This window comes from Chaetodon auriga, chromosome 19 (assembly GCF_051107435.1).
Source record: "Chaetodon auriga isolate fChaAug3 chromosome 19, fChaAug3.hap1, whole genome shotgun sequence".
Classification (NCBI taxonomy): Eukaryota; Metazoa; Chordata; class Actinopteri; order Chaetodontiformes; family Chaetodontidae; genus Chaetodon; species Chaetodon auriga.
The window spans coordinates 18,201,643-18,226,627 of record NC_135092.1 but is presented as its reverse complement, the minus strand read 5'-3'; the positions used below and the strand labels follow the sequence as shown (position 1 = coordinate 18,226,627).

At 42.0% G+C, this 24,985-nt stretch overlaps 2 protein-coding genes across 3 annotated transcripts; both read left to right on the top strand.

Annotated features, from left to right (window-relative positions):
• The first annotated feature begins 541 nt into the window (after positions 1–541).
• Positions 542–12,507, top strand: prkaa1 (protein kinase, AMP-activated, alpha 1 catalytic subunit). Its single transcript, XM_076758295.1, has 9 exons — positions 542–752; positions 3,040–3,181; positions 5,133–5,226; positions 5,530–5,674; positions 6,661–6,748; positions 6,894–7,118; positions 7,238–7,757; positions 7,934–8,060; positions 9,549–12,507. The coding sequence occupies exons 1-9, from the start codon at positions 656–658 to the stop codon at positions 9,830–9,832; spliced, it is 1,722 nt and encodes a 573-aa protein (XP_076614410.1). The 5' UTR covers positions 542–655; the 3' UTR covers positions 9,833–12,507.
• A 510-nt stretch (positions 12,508–13,017) lies between these two features.
• ttc33 (tetratricopeptide repeat domain 33) lies at positions 13,018–24,307 on the top strand. Of its 2 annotated transcripts, XM_076758630.1 has the most exons (5): positions 13,018–13,107; positions 13,575–13,802; positions 17,102–17,183; positions 20,161–20,292; positions 23,076–24,307. In XM_076758630.1, the coding sequence occupies exons 2-5, from the start codon at positions 13,576–13,578 to the stop codon at positions 23,445–23,447; spliced, it is 813 nt and encodes a 270-aa protein (XP_076614745.1). In that variant the 5' UTR covers positions 13,018–13,107; position 13,575; the 3' UTR covers positions 23,448–24,307. The 2 variants fall into 2 exon arrangements, with proteins under 2 accessions (XP_076614745.1, XP_076614744.1); XM_076758629.1 differs by having other exon boundaries at positions 13,026–13,802.
• The last annotated feature ends 678 nt before the right edge of the window (positions 24,308–24,985 follow it).

Sequence of the window (24,985 nt, the reverse complement as noted above, 5' to 3'; positions counted from 1 at the left end):
ATTAAACAGACTTGTACCAAAATGTTCTTCTCACTTTGGTTTGATCTGATTGCTCCGTTTGTGAGCTGTAGAAAGCAGATTTATATGCTCTCAGTGAAGAAGTGGTGAATTTATGGGTTATCGGCACATTTCGGAGACGTTATTCAGTAAAGTTAAGTCTCATAAAGTTCAACATGATTCCTGAGTTTCACTTTCAGCGATTTGTATGAAGTTCTGTAGTACCTCACAAGGACTGATTTCCGTCAAATGCTATGTACATTTTGATTGTTCAAGTTTGCTACTGCCATCTACTCCATTTGTTTTTTTGTGCATGCTACCGGTTTGTCTTACGTTTGTTCTGATTAACCATCTGACTGTCTACTGCACATTTTCCCTCTATTCACTCTGTGACCCTTATTTCAAAATAACGTTACATCTATTATTTTCAGGGCAAAAAAAACAAAACGTTCATAATCACACCCCGATTTAGTAGTTTACTGGGAGCATTTGAAGGCAACATACTACGTCGCCTACGCCTTTGACGAATCACGCAGGAGCCGGGGCGCCTCCCTCCCTCCGAACGGAACAGAGCCGCTAGAGTAGAGACGCACACAGCGGAGTTCAGTCCATCCCTGCCCGCAGCTAGCTAACCCCGCAGCAAGGCCACTGCGGGAAGATGGCGACGGAAAAAACGAAACATGAAGGAAGAGTTAAAATTGGACATTACATTCTCGGAGACACGCTCGGAGTGGGGACATTTGGAAAGGTTAAAGGTATGTCTGACTGTCTTGACGCTTGTGCATCCTGCCAACTGAAAGATGGTGGCAGTTGGAGCTTTTAGCTTAGCTGCTAAATTAGCCCGCTATGAAAGCTAACTTGTCGCAACGCCAGGAAGGTAACACACTTGTTGTCCTGCTAGTTGGCTCAACTTGTTTTTGACAAACATGACGTTTTTGGGGACGCAGCTGCAGTTTCCAACGACGGCCACACAATGAAAGTTTCATGACATTAGCATCTGGTAGCCACTTATATTTCACTTAGCGTCGGTTGCGTTGTAAGCTAGCCCGAGAGCCACAAGTCGCTTGTCAAGAGACACCGGGAAGTAAACCCTCTGGGTGTTAGCGTTAGCTGGAAACACATTCCGGAGGAGCATTTGATTATCCAAATTTCTGTCGTTTAATCACCTCTCTTTCTTAACGTAATATAAGAAACTTGTGGAGCTCGTCGCTTCGTTTCTTCTCAACTCTGCCCCCCTTATGAGTTGTATTTGCCATCCTATTGATGAGACAGTACTGCTTCAAGATATGTGAGGAGAGGGAGTGGGGCAAACCAAGCCAAATGTACGCCCAGTGTTGTCAGTCTAGAAGGCGGTACGATTTGTGTGTAAATACGTAGTTTTGATTGTACCAACAGGTATTGGGCTAAAATACCTATTGATTTCAATGAACGTCTATTTGTATCAGCTCACGTTGTCTTTTCAGATGTGTTCCCTATCATCGTCTAATGTGATAGTTAGAGGCTAAAACCTCTCCTGCAGGCTGGTTTCTATTTCACCATGTAGTGCTTTTTGTCTCCTAGGGACACAAGATTAAGCCCTGATATACCAAAATGAAGAGAACCAACTCGGCGCTTTCCAAAAAAAACAGTCAGGGCAACCACTAGCTTTGTTTACAGTCAGTTAATTCCCAGTGAGTCATCTCTCTGCTCTCATTTTTTTCCAAGGAAGTGGACCACAGTGCACTGGAGTTTTGGCTCTGTGATTATGGTCTTGATTACTGGAGACTCGGTTAATTGTTCACCACCAGCACTACTGGTAAATCAATTGCAGCTGTTTACTAATTGCTAAGTGTAAATGTGCCTCTCCTGATCTGCAACCTTGACGTGGTATAGAGTCTTATGTACTATGGTGACCCTGAGAGCTATGCCAGATAGTGTTTTATACCCTGGCGGGTTCAACCATAACAGATAGGTCAAAGGTGAGGAGGCAGAGGAAGTAGTCCCCGATCCTCTAAGTGTTTGTTACAGAAACTTTGGTGAATGAAAACCAAATCACACTCCTGGGTGAGTAGACTTGTTAAAGGTGTAGGCTTCCTAGAAGAGCAGAGGGCTTCAGTATGTGCCAGTGTGCCATGTTGATAGTTTTTCCTGCATGGTAGATGTGTTCTGGTATGTTTCAGGTATGTTTGCATACTTTTCTTTCTTTGTCATGTAGCATCCTCGCAAACTCAGTTCTGCGTGTTTTCACTGACTGAAGGATTACAGCGATAGGTTTAGATAAATCTCAGACTTTTTTGGATTGGGAACGCCCTTCAAGAACCACTGAAGTCCTCAAGATAAAAACAAGCTGTTTGGATTGTAGTAGTTCTTGGTCTTCAGTCTCGAGTATTAAGTGTTGTGGTTATAGATGCAGAGATATATTAGTGTTTTGCAAATGCGCTTTTAGCTTTTACCAAGCAGCCATAATTAGTGTTTTCCCATTAACAATAAATCAGATGACCACTACATTTTCCCCTCAACTCCCAAGAGCATTTTAGCATATTTTAGCTCATTGTTTGGTTTTCTGGTCTGCAACGTCACTGTTTGGTTTGCTGTCTGGTTTTCTCAACATCTCTTCCAAACGGGCAGCTGTTTGCAGCAAAAAGCTTTGAGAAATCTGCTGAATACTACCTGCCCAGCGCTAAACAGCAAACAAACAAAGTTAGCAGCTAGCTGGTGAACATAGTGGAGCATTTAATTGCTTTGGACTTGGTGGAGACCAGACCAGAGCTACGAAGAGAGTCAGTATTGGATTTAAATTCATCAGGTGGACAGAAACATGACTCTAAATGAACACTAATGTTCCTAAAACATCAGTGTTTTAAACCTGCCTTAAACCTTATTTCCAGGAAAAAAAAGCATTTTGAAGATAAAAGGTTTTCACCTCATCATGACAGTAGTTTATTATTATTACTAATCTACAATATTTCCTTCTTTTGTTATATGTTTTATGTTTTGTTGTTACTGTTTCCTGGGTTGTTATTGGCATTACTCACATGAGCTCATTTTCTTGTAATCCTGCAGTGGGCCAGCATGAGCTGACCAAGCACCAAGTGGCAGTGAAGATCTTGAACAGGCAGAAGATCCGCAGTTTGGACGTGGTGGGAAAGATCCGCAGGGAGATCCAGAACCTCAAGCTTTTCAGGCATCCTCACATAATTAAACTGTAAGTCCTAGATTACACCCTGCTCGCTGCTCCATAATCCCCCTGCCGCCACATTAATGCCACCCACTGAGCTATTTCCAGGTTTTAATGGTGTGTTTTAGAATACATCCATTGAGAACAATATCCATCTGACCCAGTATCCTCTCCCTTCACTCCTTGGCTTTATTGCCTGTTTTGGTTATCCCCCCGCTGACCTTTCATTGTAATGAAAAAAAAAGTGCTTTATCACTTTCTTTTGTGACGCTTTGCTGTATGACCTCTTCTTAAGTTCTGTAATCATTGAAAGTGTATTCACAGAATTTACGAGTCTGTACAGTGCAGATGGAATACAGCAGGAGGGAATTGTCACTTCTGATCCATATTTACACATTTACATGTGTTGATGCAGATTAGTATGATATTTTTGTGGTAATCGTACCGTCAGACAGTTGCAGTTTTGCTTTGCATATCCGAACTGACTAACAATTAGAGGTCTGTTCAGTACTCTGTTTTTGCTTTAATGCACAGGTGTGTTAGGCGTTGATGGTAACCAATGCTCCATTTGGCAACATAAAAATGCTGTGGTGGTTCGCTGTTGCTGAAAGAGAAAGTCACTGATCTAAAAAATAGAGTTGAAAATTGCAGAGGTACTTCCTGCCTGGTATGTGAATGTCCACAGACTGCAGGCTGCTGCATTGAAGGGGTCATTAGACTGGCCAGGAGGTGTGGCTAATTGTCTGAAATACCAGCTACATGTCATGCATGCACAAGAATGTAAACTCTGTTGTGAGAGAGAGAGAGAGAGAGAGAGAGGGTGAGGGTGAGGTCTCATCTTTGACAGAGTCCACAAACACTCGGGCAGAGTGCATAGCATTGCCTGTCTAGTCAAGACAAATGCAGCACTATAACACAGTGCTGCTTCACTTGGTGCACAGGATGTTTGCAGCAATCATGACACACGAGACAAGCCGTTAGTCAACATCTGCTGTAACAGGGAATTTTAACTGACATGCATTTGTGTCTGTAGACTTTACTACAATCATTATTGCATTTATTTTTAGATAAACATGGCAATTTTGTGATGGATGGACTAGAGATGGTGAATTGAAGATTAGGCAGACACAATGTAACTACAATATCTGTCTACTGTCACATTGTCATTACTTTGCTACTGTTTTTTAGTACTTTAAAACTTGTGGACTTTGAGCAATGATGCTGTATTTTATACCATGCTTGCTTTCCACGGCAAATGAATCCAACCAGACATAGATGAGGTAAAATCTCGTACTTATTGTTGACAAATATGCTTTTGTTGCTTGGAAGCGTTGATGGATATGGCTAAGGGGGGAATCTAAGGGATCATTGAAGTGTTCTGTAATGGCATTGATCTTTTTAAAAATGCACCAAGTTGAATGAACAGTTGCAAAAAGTGTTATGTTCCCTTCTAAGTGGCACAGTGATGCACACAAAGGCTATTCTGGGTTTGTGACCCTCCTCCTGGCCTGGGTCGAAAGTGGGTTGGACACTGCCTTAAACAGAATTTATGAACATTTATTTACTCCTGAACAACAATTGGGGCAAGGGAGAGGGCATAATGGCATAATGTGGTGCAGTGAAACACAGCCTTGTAAAGTATGTCACATGGTGCCTTTATGGAAGGTGGATTTATGCTTTAGTCATATTGTTGCCCTTCCATTTTACTGGAAATGGAGCACACACATGCCATGAGCTTAGACAGGTTTTGTGCTTGTTGTTGACATGGAGAACGCAAACAATTTCCTCTGGCTGCTTTTGATGTTTCTATAATATTCCACAGTTGGATACCAAATCCAGGAGATTTAGGAGCACACATTCCTATTTTGTTTTGAACAAATGGTGAAATGAAAACTCAGAAGTGTCAATGTTTGAGCAGTGTAATACCCTCTAATTGTGGATTACCCACATGATCTCCACTTTGTGTTGATGTCTACAGGTATCAAGTTATAAGCACCCCTACAGATATCTTTATGGTGATGGAGTACGTCTCCGGAGGCGAGCTCTTTGACTACATCTGCAAAAACGGAAAGGTACACTATGATACTGGAGAATGTCATATAGTCTGTTATAATGATGTCCCACATTTTCTTTCACTCTTCCCATCTCGCCATAGCAGATGTTGCATGCTTTATTATCAGTGAGTGGACCAGAGCTCAGAATTGCATTATGTGCTTGGTGTTATTGGCAGCCTTTGGTGCAGATACAGTAATCCGCGAACCAGAAAACCGACAGCGGCTGCAAAAGCACAACACAAAGCGCTGCTTAGTCAGCTGTGATGTGCTAACTGAGTCAGAGTGAAGATCTCACCTAATGGATCATTTCTGCTTTGACAGTTGGACGAAAAAGAGAGTCGCCGGCTGTTCCAGCAGATTATTTCAGCTGTAGACTACTGCCACAGGCACATGGTGGTGCACCGAGACCTCAAGCCTGAAAATGTGCTGCTTGATGCACACATGAATGCCAAGATTGCAGACTTTGGTAAGTGCGTCTCAGGCTCAAACTCAGGAGTCTTAACAGACATTATTTTGATATAAACAACACAATAGTGCAGGACTCAACAATCCAGGTTTGAAGATATTTTTAAAAATCAGCAAATATTATATTAAAAGGAAACTTATTCACGTTTGTTAAGCCACTTAAAATACACACAGTGACTCGAGGTTTGAAAGGCACACTGACTGTAAACGTAACTGTGCTTTACCCTCAAGCTAAGTCTAGCTAAGCACATATGCAGAACTTGTTTTCAAAGAATTTCACCTTGTTTTTCTTATATAAGTGCTGCATGTTGTTGTGTCCCATCTTACATCAGTGCACTTCAGCATGCTTTTTCCAAATTCATTTGAATCATTATTAGTGAATATTGCTATCCTTATCGGATCCACTTATTTATACATTGTCACTGCTGTGTGATATTTTTCTGTGACTCATTTTGACTTTTGCTGTGAGATAAAAATGCATTTGCTCTTTGCTGAGAGACTACAGTAGTTGTATAAGATGAAATAAATAAGACACACAGCACCATGTCGCACTTCCTCAAAGAATGATTCTCATTGGAGGATTGCAGGATGAGGCGGAGCACACGTCCTCTAGATATCAAAATTCCACAAGTTTTTATTTTGACATGATGCATCTAGCAGCTAAAGAGCCAGATTATTTCCTCCAGGAGTTGGTAGAGACCAAACACAGAGCTAACAGAGAGTGAATATTGGACTTTCATTCATCAGGTGGTCAGAAACATGACTCCAGATGACTGATAATGTTGCTCCATAACTGGAGGATGTGTAAATAAGTAGCTGTTTGCTTACAAGTTTGCCATATCAACTTACAAGGTGATCAAATGTCAATGTTACGCTTACAACTTCTTTATGCTGCCGCCAAATGCCCAACAAAATCAGTAACTGCTGGGTTTGAAGTGTGTTTGAAACACATGTGTATGCAATGTAACGGTGTAAAATTGTGTGCAGGTTTATCAAACATGATGTCAGATGGAGAGTTCCTGCGAACAAGCTGCGGTTCTCCAAACTATGCTGCTCCTGAGGTCATCTCAGGAAGGTAGTGTTTTGTATTTTTTGCCATCATTGGAAGTTGACATTCACGCAGGACTTTAAGCATTTGCCAGTGATGTTGCTGATAAAGCACAAACTAGTAAAATGTTGCTTTCGTCAATGCAGGATTGTTAGTTTTTACTCGTCCTCAGGTTATATGCTGGTCCAGAGGTGGATATCTGGAGCAGTGGGGTCATTCTCTATGCCTTGTTGTGTGGGACACTTCCCTTTGATGACGACCACGTGCCAACACTCTTTAAGAAGATCTGCGATGGGATCTTTTTCACCCCGCAGTATCTGAACCCTTCAGTAATAAGCCTCCTGAAACACATGCTGCAAGTGGACCCCATGAAAAGAGCCACCATCAAAGAGATCCGGTGAGCTTGTTTTTTTGTTTTGTTTCTTGACAAGTAAATATGTAATAGTAGTCTACTGATGCGGTTACATTCATGTTATGTTGTTTGTCTTGCTACAAAAATAATTTCTCCTCCCACAGAGAGGATGAGTGGTTCCAACAGGACCTACCCAAGTACTTGTTCCCTGAGGATCCCTCCTACAGCAACAACATGATTGACGATGAGGCCCTGAAGGAGGTATGCGAGAAGTTTGAGTGCCCAGAGGAGGAGGTCCTGGCCTGCATATATAGTCGCAACCATCAGGATCCCCTGGCCGTCGCCTACCACCTCATCATTGACAATCGTCGCATCATGAATGAAGCCAAGGATTTCTACCTGGCGTCCAGCCCCCCCGACTCTTTTCTAGACGACCAGCACCTGACCTCGTCCGGTGCAGCTATGACCAGCATCATCAAGCCCCACCCCGAGCGCGTACCCTTCCTCGTGGCGGAGACGCTCCCCAGGCCTCGTCACACACTAGATGAATTAAACCCCCAGAAGTCCAAGCACCAGGGTGTTAGAAGGGCCAAGTGGCACCTGGGCATCCGCAGTCAGAGTAGACCCAACGATATCATGTCAGAAGTGTGCCGTGCCATGAAACAGCTGGATTATGAGTGGAAGGTAAGGAAGAAACCCCATGAGAGGGGCGTGCTGGAGGAAATGGGTCTCAGATGCTTGGTTGCTTCATTTGTTGTTGTTAAAATGCATTCAAATGAAATTGAGTCATATGTTCAAAGTACCTTTAAAGAGTTACCGTTGTGCAGTCAGTGTGTCTTCACCCTTTGTAACTCTTGCAGGTTGTGAATCCATATTATCTACGTGTGAGAAGGAAGAATCCGATAACTGGGATGCAAACCAAGATGAGCCTTCAACTCTACCAGGTGGACAGTAGAACCTACCTCCTTGACTTCCGTAGCATAGACGGTAAGTTTTAACTCCACATTTCTGCATGTGCCTGAGCAAAACACTGAAAATCAAGGCTTTTGATTTCATATTAACAAAAATAATCAAAGCCTCACAGTTAAAAAGGTTGGTCATGTTCAATAAACTCAAGATAAAAAAGGAAACTGTACTTACTAACAGTTCTGTAAAGTTTACTCTGTTAACATCGACAAGATATTCAGACAAGGCCTCAATTCAGCTCCCTCTATCTGGGTAGTGTTTACCTGGATTCTGTCCTGCAGTACTTCAGTGCAGACCTCATAAATGATTGACTCAGGGTTGAGGGCTTTTGCTTTTGCACAGTCTGTATAGGTGCGCAGCAGTAACTCAAAGGAGAATATGAGATAAGAGTGTTGTTATAGGTCACTAACACAGGCACAGGCATGCTGTGTAAAGGTCACGAGACCAAATTTTGACCTCAAGCTATGACAAAGTCAGCCACAGTGTTTGTGTTCAGCTGCAGTTGTAGCTGATGTCTTTGAGGAATGGAAGGCTGATTGAATTTGACATTAAAATTTAAATCTGACTTCTCAGAAATGCAGAATCATTGTCATCTAATTAACTTTAAGACGCCTTTTTCAGAACAGAAAATCAGTACAGACAATAAGGCCTACAATTAAGTACATGAAGTTATTGATACTTCTGCAATATTTTTTTTGTCTTCTTGTCCTCTGACTTCTTGCACTCTGTCCTGTTGCTGCTGTAACATGTCAATTTCCCCCTTTGTGGGATAAATAAAGTCTATCTTATCTTATCTTTCTGACTGTCTATACCTGGAGGTATAGACAGTCATTTAGAGACGTCACGAGCTGATTACAAGGATTAGTATGTGAGCCGATCCAGGCATATTTCAGTAGATCAGTATCAGCTAAAATACAGCAGATCATGACTGCAGTCCTTTCTTTATTGTGAGTATCAGCCTTAGAGTGTTGCAGTGCGGCTCTCCTTTAACCACAGCCGGGCTCTGCGGCGCTAATTAATGTTCAAACTACAGCACTAATTATCATTAGCAAAGAGCAGCATACAAAACATTCAGGTAGCAGCTTCTCCTTTTTAGTTATCTGCATGGTTGCCAGCAATGGACCATATCAGCCGCTGAATTCATGTTAATTCTGTGTGTGACTTGATGGCAGACCAAAATGAAACTTGTCTGCTGTCTGGTTAAAGTACTCTCTCTGCAGCTGGTGTCTTAGCTCAGCCAACAATGATTTGTGAGGGAGGATTCACTTCCTAAGCCTCTATCTATCTTTTTTGAAGCAGGATCTCCAGTGTCTTAAGGAAATAGCATGTTAATTTACATATCTAATTGAAGTAAATAAAGGTATCTGATCAATCTTTTAGTGCCTTTTTTGATGGAATTCAGTGCCTTAAGAGTCTTTTCCCTGGTTATAAACGCTGATCCGGAATGAGCTGAAAGTTTTGTTTGCGTGTGTGTTTTCTAGCAACCATTTTGTGTCTTGTGTTATTCAGATGATATGCTGGAGACAAAATCTGGAACTGCTACCCCTCTCCGCTCCGGGTCTGTGGGCAACTACCGCACCACTATTAAGAACGATGTAGATGGGGCAGACGCTCCGGCTACGTCTAGCCTTGTGCACTCCACCAAGGCCGCAGAAGGCTCCTTAGCTTCATCCTTGACCTCATCCATCGACTCGACGGGAGGCGGAGACAACGCGTCTGTCCCTCGACCAGGAAGCCACACCATCGAGTTCTTTGAGATGTGTGCAAATCTTATTAAACTACTTGCACGATAGCTTGCAAAACAATCGCTAGCCTTTTTTCCTCTCCGAGTGTCTTTATAGCAATAAGCATGCAACTGATTCATGGCTCAGTTCATCCCGGCTGCGGATGAAGTGATTGTTCCATGGCACTGATGCAGGTTAGTGTTCCTTAAGCGGAAGAGATGTGAGATACTGAGCTGGCAGGGAATGGACGGGGTTACTGGGAACGATGAATGACAAGCTACTTAATAGCTGGGACAGAACAACATTTAGGAGGTTTTACAATTTTCCGATCAATTTAATAGCAAATGTCCGCATCCCACCTATACATACATGCGCAAGTGATTACACTGAATTTTCTGTACTGTAGCCAGTGAGCACTGCTTTCCAGTACAGAGAGCAAGATCAAGTTTTTGCCTGCAGAGAAGGAAGCCACGCGTTGAGGGTTTGGTATTTGGGTGGCAGTCGTATAGGATGCAGGAAGCACTTTTGCACAAGTATCTTTTATTTCCTGCTGCTCTTGTATTTCTCTCAGTGGGGATCAGAGGAGTGGTGCAGATGTCTCGGGGCGCTGCACTGGCTATAACTAGGGGTGGTCATGCCCATCACATTCATTGGACTCTGAAGAAGTGCAATGACCCTCGTATTTCTGTCTTGTGTCAGGGACAAAAGAATGCTTCACACCATTCATGTTTGTTTTTTCTTTTTTTTTTTTTTGGAGAATCTGAGATGTCAGAGACTAAATTGTCATGGTTTTGTCCTTGTTGTAAAAATTTGTTTGAATATGTCTGTCCCCTACATTTTTATATATATGAAGACGTGAATATATTTATCAGTGCGTTAAATGGACGCAGTGTTGGTTCTATTGGAAATGGAATTGTTTTTTTTTTTCTTTATTGCATTAAGATCTATTGCTGGATGGTATATATTTTCCTTTGTTACTGTCTGGTTTTTAAATCAATATCACAGTTTTGTTTCCTTCAATCACACTTATTCTGATACTTGATTGTCTTTCCAGATAAACATAGCCTGCTTTTACCATTTAAGAGGTATTTTGCCATGAAAGTCAAAATCTCGAAATATATCATTTTGAGTGTCGCATATTAAAATGACAAGTTGATTTTGACTTTTTTTTTGTTGTATTTTCTCTATTTCTTGTTTTTTAGATTAAGGATTAGGATTTGATTACGATTGCTGAGTGAAATGCCTTTTGCCTACATTCAATTTGTAAATGCCAATCCATCACAAGTGTATAGGCCTCAGGGCTCAGTTGGAAATCGAGTAGTAGCAATTACATGCAGTGCATGGACAATGTGTACTGGCAGGTGAATACATCCAAAATGTCGCCATTTTTGCATATGTTCGTGGTTTGATTGCCCATGCATTCCCTTGAAGGTCGACCTTGAAAAAAGGTTTATGTACGGATATTTAATCCTGAATCAGACGTGTGAGCTTGGTATTGGAAAATCCTGCTGGGTAGATTGCAGTTCTGATTCTGAAGTAAAAACTCTCACGCTTTAAGATCATAAATGTGTCGCTGATTTATATTTGATAAAATAAGTCAGACAGAACCTGATACTTGCAAGCTCACAAAGTCTGGGATATGTCTTTAATCGCGAGTATGACGCGTCTCCCTCCATTTCCTGTCAACAGTCTTAAAGTTTTGAGTGGTGTCTGTTGTTTGGCTGCCTTATCATTATCAGTACTGTTAAGTTTTTATGTCCGTAAAAGATTGAATTCTGTGCTGGTCAGAATTATTGGCACCTTTTGCAATTTTTAAAAGTCCAGAAATTATTCTGTCAGTGTTTATTCACAGTTACTGTTTCTTTGAACTTCACAGATTATTCTTAAGTGTTGGCATTACAAAAAGAAAAAAGAAAACTCTTAACTGCAAAACTTAAAATATACATCAGATTCTGTTGTTGCCAAACTGTCAGTAACTGCTACCACCTTTTAATCAATGCAACAGGAAAAAAACAAAGCAAACTGGTTTCTCATTTGATCATCTTCATTTTTGTCCTCAGTCAGTCAAACCAGGTTTTAAAGAACGTTGCATGTTCTCATTGTAATATCAGACACTTAGTTTTATTTTTATTAAGGGGTGCTAGCAGTGGCTAAAGTCTTTGTTTCCAGTGTTTAGCTCTCCACGGCTTTAAAAGTGTAAACTATCTTGTTTGTATAAACGATTTTACATTTCAGAGATATAATTCAGCAAAAATTGCCAAGAGTGACAATAATTATGATCATCTTGTTCCTCTTGCTGTCTTGCGGGGCAGGTCTGGACTGAAATATTTAGTTGACATTTGACCATTATGTCTCTGTTTTAAACTAGAGTTTATAAAATATAGCGACCATGGTAAAACACACACTGTGGTCTTGGAAAGATATTGTAAAACTAAACATTTTAGTTTAAAGGGCAGTTGCAAGTTCTGATTACAAAACTTTTCATGGAGTTCATGTTTCAGGTTTTGTAAAAAGATGAATGTGTGAAACCGTGATCATTTTGAAGCTTATGGAGTAGTGTCCTGGTGGACTGTCGGCAGATAAATACTGTCTATTCTGTTTATCTGAACTGCTTCAAAGAAATATTGTTCTATTTTTGTTTGATGTGTAAAGGGACCCTACCAGATGGACCAGTGTAAATCTGAATGGACAGTGTTGAAATCGTTTGTATACACAACTGCCTAATAAACTGCTAAATTGCACACAATTCTGCTGGATTTTCTCTGTATGTTTGTAGTCTTACATTAACTTGAAATATGGTGCCAGTTTAACATCACAGTTGTACAATAAACAGTGAAAAGAATACCAAAAATTACATACCAAGAAGGTTAAAATCCTCAGTCTTATTCTGAAATCTGTCATTTTATTCAGGTCATTTCATAACAGTCTTGATACATTACTGTAATATGGCATTAGTGCAATGGACAGCAATGATAATTTCAGGATAATCTGAGATGTTTTTTAAAGATGATATCTTGTATGACAGAAAATGTCATGTCTGTGGTGCCATCTAGTGGGAAAAATTGAGCATCAGTCCAAGATATTAAATTTTAGTAACATTTGCTGAAAAATAAGATTTTTTTTAAGTAAGAGAATTTTTATTTCTTATTTTTTAAGCCATCGTGTCGTTAATATGCAAGTACATACAGCTTAAAAAAAAAAAAAAAAACGGTTCGTGCGTCTTTAAGAGACGATGTAAACATTTCCACAGCTTCCGGGTCTTAAACTGAAGGGTCACCAAATATGGCCAACCATTAATAGCCGTTAGCTTGTCCAGTTTAGGCCACGGGAAGCTGTAGAAGTCCGTGCGTATACCTCCCCTCCTGAGCATACTTCGCTGTCTTGAAACAACGATAAGAAATATGTTGTTATGTCAAAACGACTTTATTGTGAACAAACGTATCGAGGTGTCAAATGTTTTAGCAAATGTTAGCTAAGATGCTATAGCTAACAGTTATTGTGGGACGGTTGTTTTTCTTTATTAACTATCCTTGTAGGGTGTAGTTGTTAGATAACTTGCTAGCTATATGCCCTGGATTTAAGTAAGAGATACACCTAAAAGTAGCAGACGTGCTAAAATTAACCGTAAATTAGATGAGAACATAATGGTGAAACGATGCTAAGAAATGTAGCTAGCTTGCTGATCTTTCAAAATAAAAGTCTGACCCTATGATTTTCCAGTATAGACTACACTGATTTCAGATGAGGTGGGATTACTGGGCATGCGACGTGTGACTCCCTCACCACCCACTATCTCCCTTTTCACCTCCAGGATGGCTTCATTTGGCTGGAAGAGGAAAGTTGGTGAGAAGGTTTCAAAGTCAGCGGTGCAGCAGTTTGAGGCTGAAGCAGAGAAAGCTGAGGGTGATGGAGCGGATCAGGATGAGGGGGTGGACTGGCAGCAGGCCATCAAACGACGGAGGGAGATCCTGCTGGACGACTGTGCAACCAAGAGCGAGAGGCTGAAGGGTGAAGGTGCAGAGCTGGCCGAGCATGGCAGGTGAGGGATGTTGGTTAAAGCTGGCAGGTTTCTGTGCTCGCTGTGTGCAGATCATGTCAGTTTCCGCTTTAAAAATAACACTCAGACGTACAAACATCACATTATTTGGTCAGTTTTGCAACTTTTGCGAACCCCTCATCAGAAAAATCCTTGGCATTGGATATTTGCCCACCTGTTGCTTTGATAAAAATGGCAAGTGCTGAAGGAACAAGCTTCATGCATAGGCTAGTATTTCCACTCAAAGACATTTTCTGTAACTGTGCCAGTTTTATAGCAAGCAGGTTTACAATGTATTCTGTGATTTGGAGGGCTTCCTGTGTGTGGACTCGTGCATAGGAGCTTCATCACACCTTTGATGCTAAAAACAATCAATTAGGAAATTTACTGTCAGAGAGGAGGGAGAACAACAATGACACTACCAGCTTTTGCTATGTGTTTTTGTTGATTAATAGACAGACTTACATTGTCTATAGACTAACTTAAAGGAGCTTGGCTTTGCTAATAACTATGTACATGTAATATTCAAAGTTCTCCAAGGGAGGGCAGCATTGCACAGAGCACACAGACCCACCAAAGACAGCTAAAAGCTCTCTGCTGACTTGCAAATAAATGTTCATTGTTGTATTTCAAAGGCACAGTCAACATCATGCCGTCCAAGCTTGAGTGTTTCCCCGTATTTTATGAAATGGATTTTTTGTGAAAGCAAAATGTGTGTTGGTGTCTGTAATCATATGTTCTTATATAGATTTTTAAAGCCAAAGAGCTGCATTTCTCCCAAAATGAGATATGCGAATGGTTAAAAAAAACAATAATTAATATTTTGCCTGAGGCCGGTGTTCAGGCCTGTCAGTCTATATTTAATATTAGGGGGAAAATAAAAACATGCAGCAATTTAATGAAATCTTTTCAAACAAAAAGTGACACCTTCAGATAGCTCCTACAATCTATCATCGCATCTCCTGAAGTATGCTCGTATGGATAATTTGTGCTCGGTTGAAGATTGGTGACCAATCTAATGAAGTGATGTTTATCTGCTTGTGCTACCTTTAACCTCATATTGTGAGCAACAAACCCACTCAGCTGCCTTTGCAAGACGAAAACACAATAGACCTCCTTCAGGAAGTGTTATCTGATATATCCTCCATGATGATTGACCTTTTTAGCCAAATTACAATCACTTTATGAGCCCCCCCCTCCCCCCAACCCCAGTCCAGTACATGTAATGTCTTTGCCCTTAGTGTCTGCCTGTAATTGTATTTGCAAGGAGAAAGTGGATTTTGCCGGGAAATTATGTCTTTCATGGTGCTCAGTAATGGCTGTTCAGAGGTTTGAGATGGTGTCTGGTCCGGGATGTCAGCGAAGAGTTTTCCCCTCTTACTGCATTGACCTCTGATGTCAGTCTGTCATTACGAAGGTTTCGCCGTTCCCGATGTAATTGAAGAGCTCCTCTAGTACCCATTTGTGATCTGATTCTCCTCTTAAGTCACACTGTGTGCATAAGTGGGCCAGTCAACGTTACATGTAGCTTTGGGCTGTTTTCCTAAATTTTAAAGGTCAACACGTTTTGTTTTCTATAAATTTACTCAGGTCACGAGTTACAATTAGGCCCAATTTGATTTACTCTCACAATTACAAGGGCTTTACCAACCACAGTCAGTATTAACTGACTGATAAATGAGCGCTTGAACAAACAAAAACAGCAAACAATCGAAAAGAATATTAGATGACGCAGATCACATATTCATCTGTAAATGGAGCTTATTGCTCACCATTGAACTTGATCAAAGCTGATTCAGAGCATTTAGGCTTCTGAACATTAGCAATAACCCTGCAAAGACTCAGCAGGGCTCAGCAGGTGTCTCCTTGAGACCATCAACTCAAAAAAGATGATTGACAGTCCTTCACCCAGACATCAGTTCAAACTTGTCCAAACTGAAAATTAAAAAAAAAAACATGGCAGCTGGTTTGGAAACATCATCCAAATTCTTCAAAACACTGAGGTGAAAAAATTGAAACCATTCAGTTGCACAATTCAGAGAATCCTTCAGCAGCTAGTTTAAACAGGTGTTTGGATGTGTGAGGCACCATCAGCCGAATGCTCTGCATAGTTTGCCGATTTGTTCGGCTTCCAGCTTGCCGTGCTGAGTCAGTTCTTTCAGAGTAAAGCTCATCTTGGAATAGATGTACTCTGATGTAACATCCTCCAAAGGCCTGTTTGTGTGTGTCTGTGTACAAGAACATGTAGCAAATATCTCATTTTTCTTTCTATTTGTTCCCTGCAGTAACTACATATGAGGGTGCGCTTAACAGGCTTCTGTTTATCTTACTTTTATTCTACCCTCCGCCCTTCCTTTGACTGATGTACAGAGTTGTGATAACTGCAGAGGTGCCATTTTTAGCTCTCAGACATGTGTTGAATTACTTGTTGCATAATTTCCTCCCATGATTTTGCAGCATTTTTTGCCTCATCTGCTGGTTAGATTTCCACACTGCTCTACTTCCGTTTCCTCACTCCTCGATCGGACTGTTTAATAACAGCGCTCTCTCGCGCTTAATCCTGCTTCTGGCCGCAATCCGTCTTTTATAACCGATCAGTGTTGATGGTCTCATTGTGTGGTTTTAATTGGTCATGAAGTTTTCAGGATATCCTCCTCCACTGACACATTGTGTTGTCAAACCCAGTGTTTCATCTCATAATCTTTCCGAGTCGTTGAAGTGATTCTTGAGTCAATATTGACTCGAGGAGGAGAGGGTGGTGAGACTGAGCATGATAAGAAACTCCATCACTGGTTTTCCTGGGAGGAGTTTGATTTGCGACCCATATACGGTGTCCTCCTCAGTGGACCTGTGTGGGTGTATTTAGCTTGCTGCAGCCTGGTACACTCTGCCATTCTGTCAGACAGGTGGACGGGCGTTGTGAAGTACGCCTGCAGATTTATAGCACTAAGAAGCCCTTGTGGCATATTGTTCTGGGAGCCATTTCTCCCTTTTCGCTCTATTTATAAGTTCAAACAACAAAGATCAAACAATTCTATTTAAAACTCTTTATCTGAGAGAAAGTCATGAATAACTGAAACATGTGCAACATGTCTGAGTAGAGCATTTTGACTAACTTTAAATCATTGCTAATAAACACTCACGCTTTATTAATAATTCAGATGCATGGCTGATTAGCAGTGTGTCACAGCTGCAGAGCTTCCCCAGTATACAGTGCACCAGTAGCAGCCAGGTAATGGTTTATGATGCCATGAAGAAACTCCTGCCAGGTGTGTTTGAATCACAGTGTGTGCTTTCTTTAGGCACTGGGAGGCCATTAAGAAGTGGGACGAGGCCATTCAGCTGACTCCAGAGAACCCAGTCCTGTATGAGATGAAGTCTCAGGTATGTTATGAACCCATGATCGTATCCACTCCTCTTCATCTTTAAAGACCCAGTGTGGATAAATCGACACACACGACCTTTAAAGGTTAGCATCACATTCTTCAAGTCTGTCTTAAATGAGTACTCCACCGATTTAGCACTGCACAAAAAAATCCTCACATCCTTCTTCCTTGTCAAAACATGGGGCTTATATTGACCATAATGCAGCTGAACCATGGATGGTTGTGATGGAGATTTAGATGTTTTTTTTATGCTTGTAGCCACTAGCGTCAAGCAGAGATGAGGAGCAGTCACCCCCAGACTTTAGATTTTTCAGACTTTTAGTCTCAAGTGACATCTCTTTAGACAGTTTCTCAGATTTCGTGCTGCCCTCTCTGGACCTGCTTTATACAGCTTTCTTCACATGTGCTGTCGTACTCCCCAAGACCTGTAAACAGGCTTTGATGTATAACATCAGACGGTTCTGGTTTAAAACAATAATCAAACTCCCATATGTGCATTGAAATAGTTTTCCTCTTCCTCCTCTCTGCACTGGCCCTGAAGAAGTCCCTTTTAACGCATATTCCGTTCATGCGCTTCGGTCTGGGAATGCTACTGACCACCAGCATGCTGTGTGTGCACTTCTCCAAATCCCTGCTTGTGTACTGTGTGTGTGATTGTTTATTATCTATCGTGGCCACATAGGCCACCTCTCAGCTGCCACTTCGGTATGCTTTTAAGCTCGATGGCTGATATCAGCACGTTGATGACACCGCTGAAAGTCTGCAGCACGTTTCCAACAGCTTTTAGCGGCATTTCCTCGTTCCTTTCTCTTGTTCCTTTCGCTTCCTCTTCCTCTGGGTCAATGCCATTGTGTCTTTGAGACTTTTTTTTTTTCGTCCCTCACCCTGCCATCATCCCTCAGCTGCCACTTCTTCTGTATCTGTGAAAGCAATAGTTCCCATACATTTGTGGGAAGTGGTGCAGCAAGAGGAAGCAGACAGGCAGACACAGCTCTGTCCATTACTTCTTATTCATTTACTTCAACTAATACAATAAAACCACTCCTATAGCCATAACCGTTCACATCACATGAACTATTGTAAATCTAATAGAATATTATCCATTATAGGATATTTGAGAAGGAAATCATTAGAGGACCAGGCCTGGAAAACACCACCACAAAAAGGACCCTCCCCCACACCTTGCTATGACTAACTCGAAGCAGAACAGACATCAGTTTTGGCTTAGATTCAGCACCAAAGTGTTGGACTGCACATCTAACCTCTTAGTGTCCACTATCAGTGTTGATGTCATTCACATTCATTGGGCTAAACATAGGCTGGACCTCATCGCGCTCCCATTACTGGCCCCAGATGACGAGGACGGTTACACCGATGCTGATCATCGACTTCCCCTCATCACTTTCTTCCTCTTTAACTCAATCACCGTTGTGCCTAATGCGTCCCCTGTATGTCTGGCACAGCAGACTCTGGTGAGCTCTGGAGCAAATTGGTCCCATTTTTAAAACTCATCACATGATCGTCCTGCTGATAGTGAGAGGTTAAGACTGTTTTGTAAGGTTATGAGGTGAATTGGGCTTTTCCATTTAACATTGCTTGTCATCTTCCGTCAAATCTTCCATCAGTATGAAGCAAAAACACTTTCCTTCACCAATGGCTGACAGTCATTAACCCTCCTACAACGTGATTTAAAAGCCCCCCCCCCCATGTGACTAAGAAGCCAACTTTAACTGATGAATATGTATTTTTTTGAGGACTGTCAGTCAGAGAGCGCAAAAATGAAGGATAGGTTTTTATTGTAATTATTATAATTGCCCCTGCGCCTGATTTACTAAAGGAAAACCAGCTTACTTCAACACACTATTTACCACCCAGTGAAAGCATGTCTTCATTCAGGCGCAAACATAAAAACTAGCTTAAGCACAGGCAAAAGGGAGGGAAGTAAGGAAAGACCAGGTGAGTAGGTGAGGCTGTAAATGGGCTCAAATGTGCAAAACATTGAAAGAGTGTAATATTCGATGTAAAAATATCTAAAAAGTAGAAAAGAAAGTATATACCTTATGCTAACTTTGCAGACATCACCAAACTCTAGTTGTGTTCTTCTTACACTACCGACACTCCGACCAAGATGTGGTTGGGGCCAGTGTGCCCCTATGAGTTTAATATCATCATGCAGCAGTGCTGCTCTTTCATCATTTCCTGTCAAAGTACACCAGAGAAAGACGCTGAACACTGGAGAGGCGCCGCTCGTCGCTCATTTTAGCACTGTGGTTTCTTTGGTTTAAAGTTTAAAGTTTAAAGTATGAGAAAGTGAGCAGACAGATTACTAATAAAAAAAAATGTTCTTCACACTGAGACCAAAACCAAGATGCTCTGATGTCATGTTTTTCTTCTAGTGGAGAGCAGCTCAGCCAAAGTACACGTCCTTTACACAAACTGAAACCTGTATGTTTGATCTTCTGACAGGCACTGCAGCAGTACAGTCACAGGCAGACGGCTACACTCACAGCAGATAACAAAAACCCTCCAGCACTAGCAAACCTTCATTTTCCTCTTGAATAACTTTGTGTCTCGAGGTAGTTTTTCCCAGATTGTTATGCAAATGAATGCACAACGGTACATGACAGCTTGTTTCCGACATGACAGGAACATAAAAAAGTATCCCTTTGAAACTTCCTGCATTTATCTACTTAGTGTCTGAATAAAAGATGTCTCATAAGCCTTTGCTGGGTCTCGCAAGGTTGAGGAGGTTAACGAGGTCAGTGCAGCCCTGTTAAACCCTGTTGCGAGCATAGATAAGTAAATTACAGAGAGTAATCTGGTGACTGTTGTTCTACACTGTGCAGCGTGTTCATACGATGAACGGCTCAGGTGACGGGATCGCACAGGAATTACGCTCTTCTCCTTTATGAAGGCTACTCAATCCTCACCATAGACAGATTTAGAGTCTTGAATGGCGTAATTTTCCTCCACAGGTACTGACCATTCTGCAGGAAGTGTTCCCCGCTGTGACGGCAGCCGAGATGGCGGTGAAGTTCCGCCCCCTTTGGTGGGAGGGCTGGCAGACTCTGGGCCGTGCCCAGCTCAACATGGGAGAGGTGGACCTGGTGAGTATGGCTGGCAGTGCACTGAATGAAAACAAATTAGAGTACGGCATGTTCACAAAAGCTGTCAAACTGCTATTGAATTCACGGCTGCGAACAAATGTACCAACAAGTGCTGGATGGAGGCGTTTATGAGTCACAGTGGGAGGAGATATGAAATGAGGAAACAACAAAACCTGTTAAAAAAAAAAAAACGTCATAACATTGTTTAGTAATTGCAGATGAGTGTTCTCACTGTGGTGATTAAACCCAATTGCGTTGCCTCATTGCAGCCAAAAAGAAACCATTTTGCAGGTGCAAACGCACCAAATGTCAAGCCGGCACATAGAGACAATACCAGCTCTCAGTAGTGTTGCATAACAGTTGACGGCCTCATGCTCAGTCAGTCACTAATGAGCTTGATCACAATGTTCCCGTTTCATTCTCCAATGTTCGATTTTGCAATGAGCCTGTTTTTTCAGCTGACTCAAAGTCAGTCGTGTCCTCGTTTTTGAAGAGCTCTTACGATTCGTCAGTTATTTCTGTTTACTGCGTTTTGAAAACTCCTTGCCTCTGAGAAGAAGTCCCTCTTTCAAATCACGCCCAGGTGCCTGAGGCTTGGACGATTGCTTAAATTGCCCCAGAACACGCCGGGACCTGTGGGTGTATGAAAGCTGCTGATCACAGTTACGCCGTTCGCCCCATTGAGAGCCAAGCAAACAGGGCTGAGCTCAGAGGGCCTCCAGCTAATGGCACTGAGTCGCTCCTTGAGCGAGAGACCTGTCCTACGGCACCATAAACAACAATGGGAAGTGTTGAAAGTTAGTTGAGCTTAAACTAAACCGAATGTAGACACACCTCCTTGTATAATGAAGCTATTGGGAAGGAAGGGGAAAGAAAAATCGCTCATCTATTTTTAGCGAGGCTTGTTCAGTCGCGTTGTAGAGTTTTGTGTGCATCAACATGTTTGAGTAGTGCCTACTGCAAACATGACTGCAGTGATTCCCCATTTTCTCTTTCACAAGCCTAGTCTCTTCTTCCCCTCTTTAATTTTCACTCCTCTCTGTCTCATTCGAGGAAAACAAACATACAGCTTCTGATTCAGCTGTTTGTCACTTGAGAACTGACACTGTCAACACCGCAGCGTGGCAGATCTGTCACCGTTCATCTCGTCATTATGATCATTACGAAGCCGGTTTATCTGCCCATTGTGACATTTTGTCTGTTGGAGGATTATTATATAAATAAAGATCTGATAAGAATCTGCTCTGTTCAAGATGAAACTTGATATTTTGTTTTGTTAAATTTGTCAAAAATATATTCCAGCTAACTGTCTCTGACAGTTTATCAGATGATCTTTGATGTTGATGTTGTTGATGTTCAGGAGGGGAATGTTTCACACGAAGTTGTAAGCGATCTTGCCTTGACGTGAGATTGATGAGATAAAATGCTGATAGAATCCAATAAAGTATTAACTTCATACCAGTCTATTTGTAAACTAATGAAGAAATTCCTTGAAAGTAACTGCAAATAGACTAAATTACTTAATGAAGATGATGTTTTTGCAGCGTAGCAACAAGTTCCCACTGTGTTAGAGTTTGTTTTTGTTTTTGTCATCAAACGCTTGATATTCAGTGCACCAGTGATGGCCTGACATTGACCACAGGTTGACCTGGCTCGATTAGATTTCATAAAATCATAAAAAAGTGTGGCTCTGTGCCAACAGGTGCTAGTGAAAAGCCGAGCTTCCCTCATTAAGATGTGAACCTGTCAGAGATGGCTCTTATCCATACGTGGTGCTTGTTGTTGTGTTGCACAGTTCCTTTTTTACTGCACTGTTCTGTGTTTTGCCTACATCAGACTGGTGTTAGAGCCTTTACTGCAGCCAGGCTCCACAGTGAAAAATGAATTGGCTGCACCTGTGATTTCTGACATCCAGGTCAGCCGAATACACCGATTCCGTAAGCTCTGACAGAAAGTTGTCATTAAATCTCTCATTTCTCGTGAGCAAAGGCCAGTGCACATTCGCTAAACATTCACTGAACGAATGACAAACGTTGTCGGTGGGAGCAAGTCAGCTGTAACCTGGCTGCACTCGACTCAAACACTGGTAGCGGTGAAGTCAAGATTTGGAGAAATGCTGGAACAGCAGAAACCTACAGCTGCCACAGAAATCTTTTTGTGAGGGGAAGGAAGCCCACTCATCTCGTCCACGCATCTCCTCTCGGACGAGGGGCTCGTGCTCGCGACAGCGTGGGATGTAAACATGTATTTTTGATTCTGGGGCGAACTGTCCCTTTAAATGTATCTGGCTATGGCTGATTTCCGATATCAACTCAATTTTTCATACCAGACAGATTTCAAACGTCAGTCAGAATCCATTTATGAGCTCATCATTTACCTCCGATAGCATGCAGAGATGGATCGATTTCACCAGGCAGCAAATCGTCACAGCTAAAGGCTGAAACCAGGTCCCATAAACGATGGGACGCCGTTTGTATTTCAGCTCGGTAGGACAATTATCCTCTCATCGATCCGCAGCTCCACAGCCAGCTAAGAGATATTGATGTCTTCTTAATGCAGCCGTAAATCCGGATGCTGTGCAGCACGAAGAGTGTTAGGGTCTTGCATGTCCTGATTGATGCACCCACCTGCTGATTCAGCTAGTCACACACGCAGACAGGCCTGAAAGAATTCTGACCATAAGCTCGTCTTCATTGGCAGATCGAGCAATGCCTCCCATCTTTCATGGCCATCCCTCAAAGCCTGTGTTTGAGTCCTGATCTCATGCCGTACTGTCCCTGCAGGCTGTGCGGTCCTTCCAGGTCGCTATCCACCTGTGCCCATCAGAGAGCGCCCTGTGGCAGGAAGACCTGGCGTGGGCACGCAAGCTACAGAAGCAGCACATAGCGAGCGAGAAGAAAACCCAGCAAGAGGAGGAGACCAAGAAACAGATCCTTCATGCCCCTGAGCTCGAGCAGGACTATGACTTCGAGTCTGATGAGGTGCTGGCCGCCTGCGAGGCCGTGGCTGAGCGGCAGATGCGCTATGAGGAGCTGAAGAGGACCACAGTGATCATAGACGCTGAGGGAAACATAAAAAATGTGGTCACTGGAGAAGGATCAGAGGACACGGCGATACCGTCAAAGGAACAGTTTGTCAAAGCGAGAGGACTTTGAACTGGTCACAGCATGAATTGATTGTCCCCTCTGCATTTTTTAGGACTGAATGGTGTCCTGTCTGAAACCACTGTGAGTGTGAAGCTGTGGCACGAAGAAAACGTATGCAGACGTGAGCATGAGAGCTGACTAATTCTAGTGGACGGTTTATTTGCAACAGAGTAAAAGACAATTGAGTTGTGTTGTTTTACTTTTTCCATCCCTTTAATGTTAATTGCGTTAAATGTGCATGTGAAGTTTTTACATGCACACGCGAAGATTAAAGATATTTTTTTGTATCTGTTCGGGCTGTTTACTGTAAGTCACATTCAGGTCCGGACAGCCAAGATGTTGGAGCTATAAACTTCTAGTTCTGTTCCATTGTAATGTGGACATTTACTTAATGTCCCCTTTATGTCGCCTCTGAATAGCACAATAACCGTTGTGGCTAATAGCTAATGAACTCTGTGGTTACATTAGAATTGACTTCCACTTGATAGAGTCTGTAGGTTTTAATGAAGTTGAAAGGAAGGAAATCAAAAGCTCCAATCGCGCTGTAATTAAAACAGATGAAGCAGTGAAATGCTGCTAACACGCTAATGAAGAAACACAATCAAACTTTTGTATTGGAGCTGTTTGCCTCTACAGCACATTTAATTAATCTTTCATGAGAGCTGCTAGAGATTTAACAGAATAAAGTAGTTCCCCTGTCTTATCCAGAAAAATAATAATGCCAAAAATGATCAAACAAGGCCCATCAGGTCTGATAGAGGAATGTTAATGACCCGTGTGAGGTTTCCGTGTGTCTGTGTTTGTGAAACAGGATGTTACTGAAAATGACGACCCGTGCTCAGTGAGTAATAAACCTGAATCAAAATGTCTGTTAGTTCTCTGTGTTATCTGCAGTGGAAGTTGGTCTGAGGTTGAACCAAATATCTCCGTTAATAATGATTAGTAAGAGAGTAGTTTCTGAAAAAAAAAAAAAAAATTTTCCCGTCAGTTTGGTGGATGACTCAGCCTCAGCTGCCGTCGTTATGGACAAGGAGCCAATTCAAAATGATTTCATGCCAAGCTGACCCAGAATCTTAAATCTGTCAGCTTGAACTACCATGTGAGGCTGTGGGACGGGAAACTAAATTAAAAAGCGTCGACCTCTGGGTGGTGGAAGAGGAAAACTCAGAGTCACCAGTGTCACTGCGACTCGTCCTCTGGGCACCATGAACGCCTGCACAACATTTAGTGTCAGTCGGTCAAATAGTTGTTGAGATGGTTCAGTTTGGACCAAAGTTGTAGAATGAGCCACACTGCCGCCTATAAATCCACACCGCTGGCATCAGAAGAGTACAAATACAGCACTTCAAGCCAAGCAAGACTAGTACATACGTATGTAATAAAGTACATGCATGTGCTCCACATTGCACAAATATGTGATTTCCAGTTTGACTGCTAACATTTTTGTCGTGTCTTGGATGAAACAGTAAGTCAACTTTAATATGCAGAACAATATTGGAGCCCAAATAGCAAAATCAAATAATGTAAACATGGTGAGTTCATCTATG

Bases quoted from the DNA above. Each gene is read 5' to 3' on its own strand.
- ttc33 (XM_076758629.1), top strand. From the start codon at position 13,525: ATGCGACGTGTGACTCCCTCACCACCCACTATCTCCCTTTTCACCTCC. The intron at 13,803-17,101 runs GTGAGGGATGTT...TGCTTTCTTTAG, and splicing joins GAGCTGGCCGAGCATGGCAG to GCACTGGGAGGCCATTAAGA. The intron at 17,184-20,160 runs GTATGTTATGAA...TTTCCTCCACAG, and splicing joins TGTATGAGATGAAGTCTCAG to GTACTGACCATTCTGCAGGA.
- prkaa1 (XM_076758295.1), top strand. From the start codon at position 656: ATGGCGACGGAAAAAACGAAACATGAAGGAAGAGTTAAAATTGGACAT. The intron at 5,675-6,660 runs GTAAGTGCGTCT...AATTGTGTGCAG, and splicing joins TGCCAAGATTGCAGACTTTG to GTTTATCAAACATGATGTCA. The intron at 7,119-7,237 runs GTGAGCTTGTTT...CTCCTCCCACAG, and splicing joins GCCACCATCAAAGAGATCCG to AGAGGATGAGTGGTTCCAAC.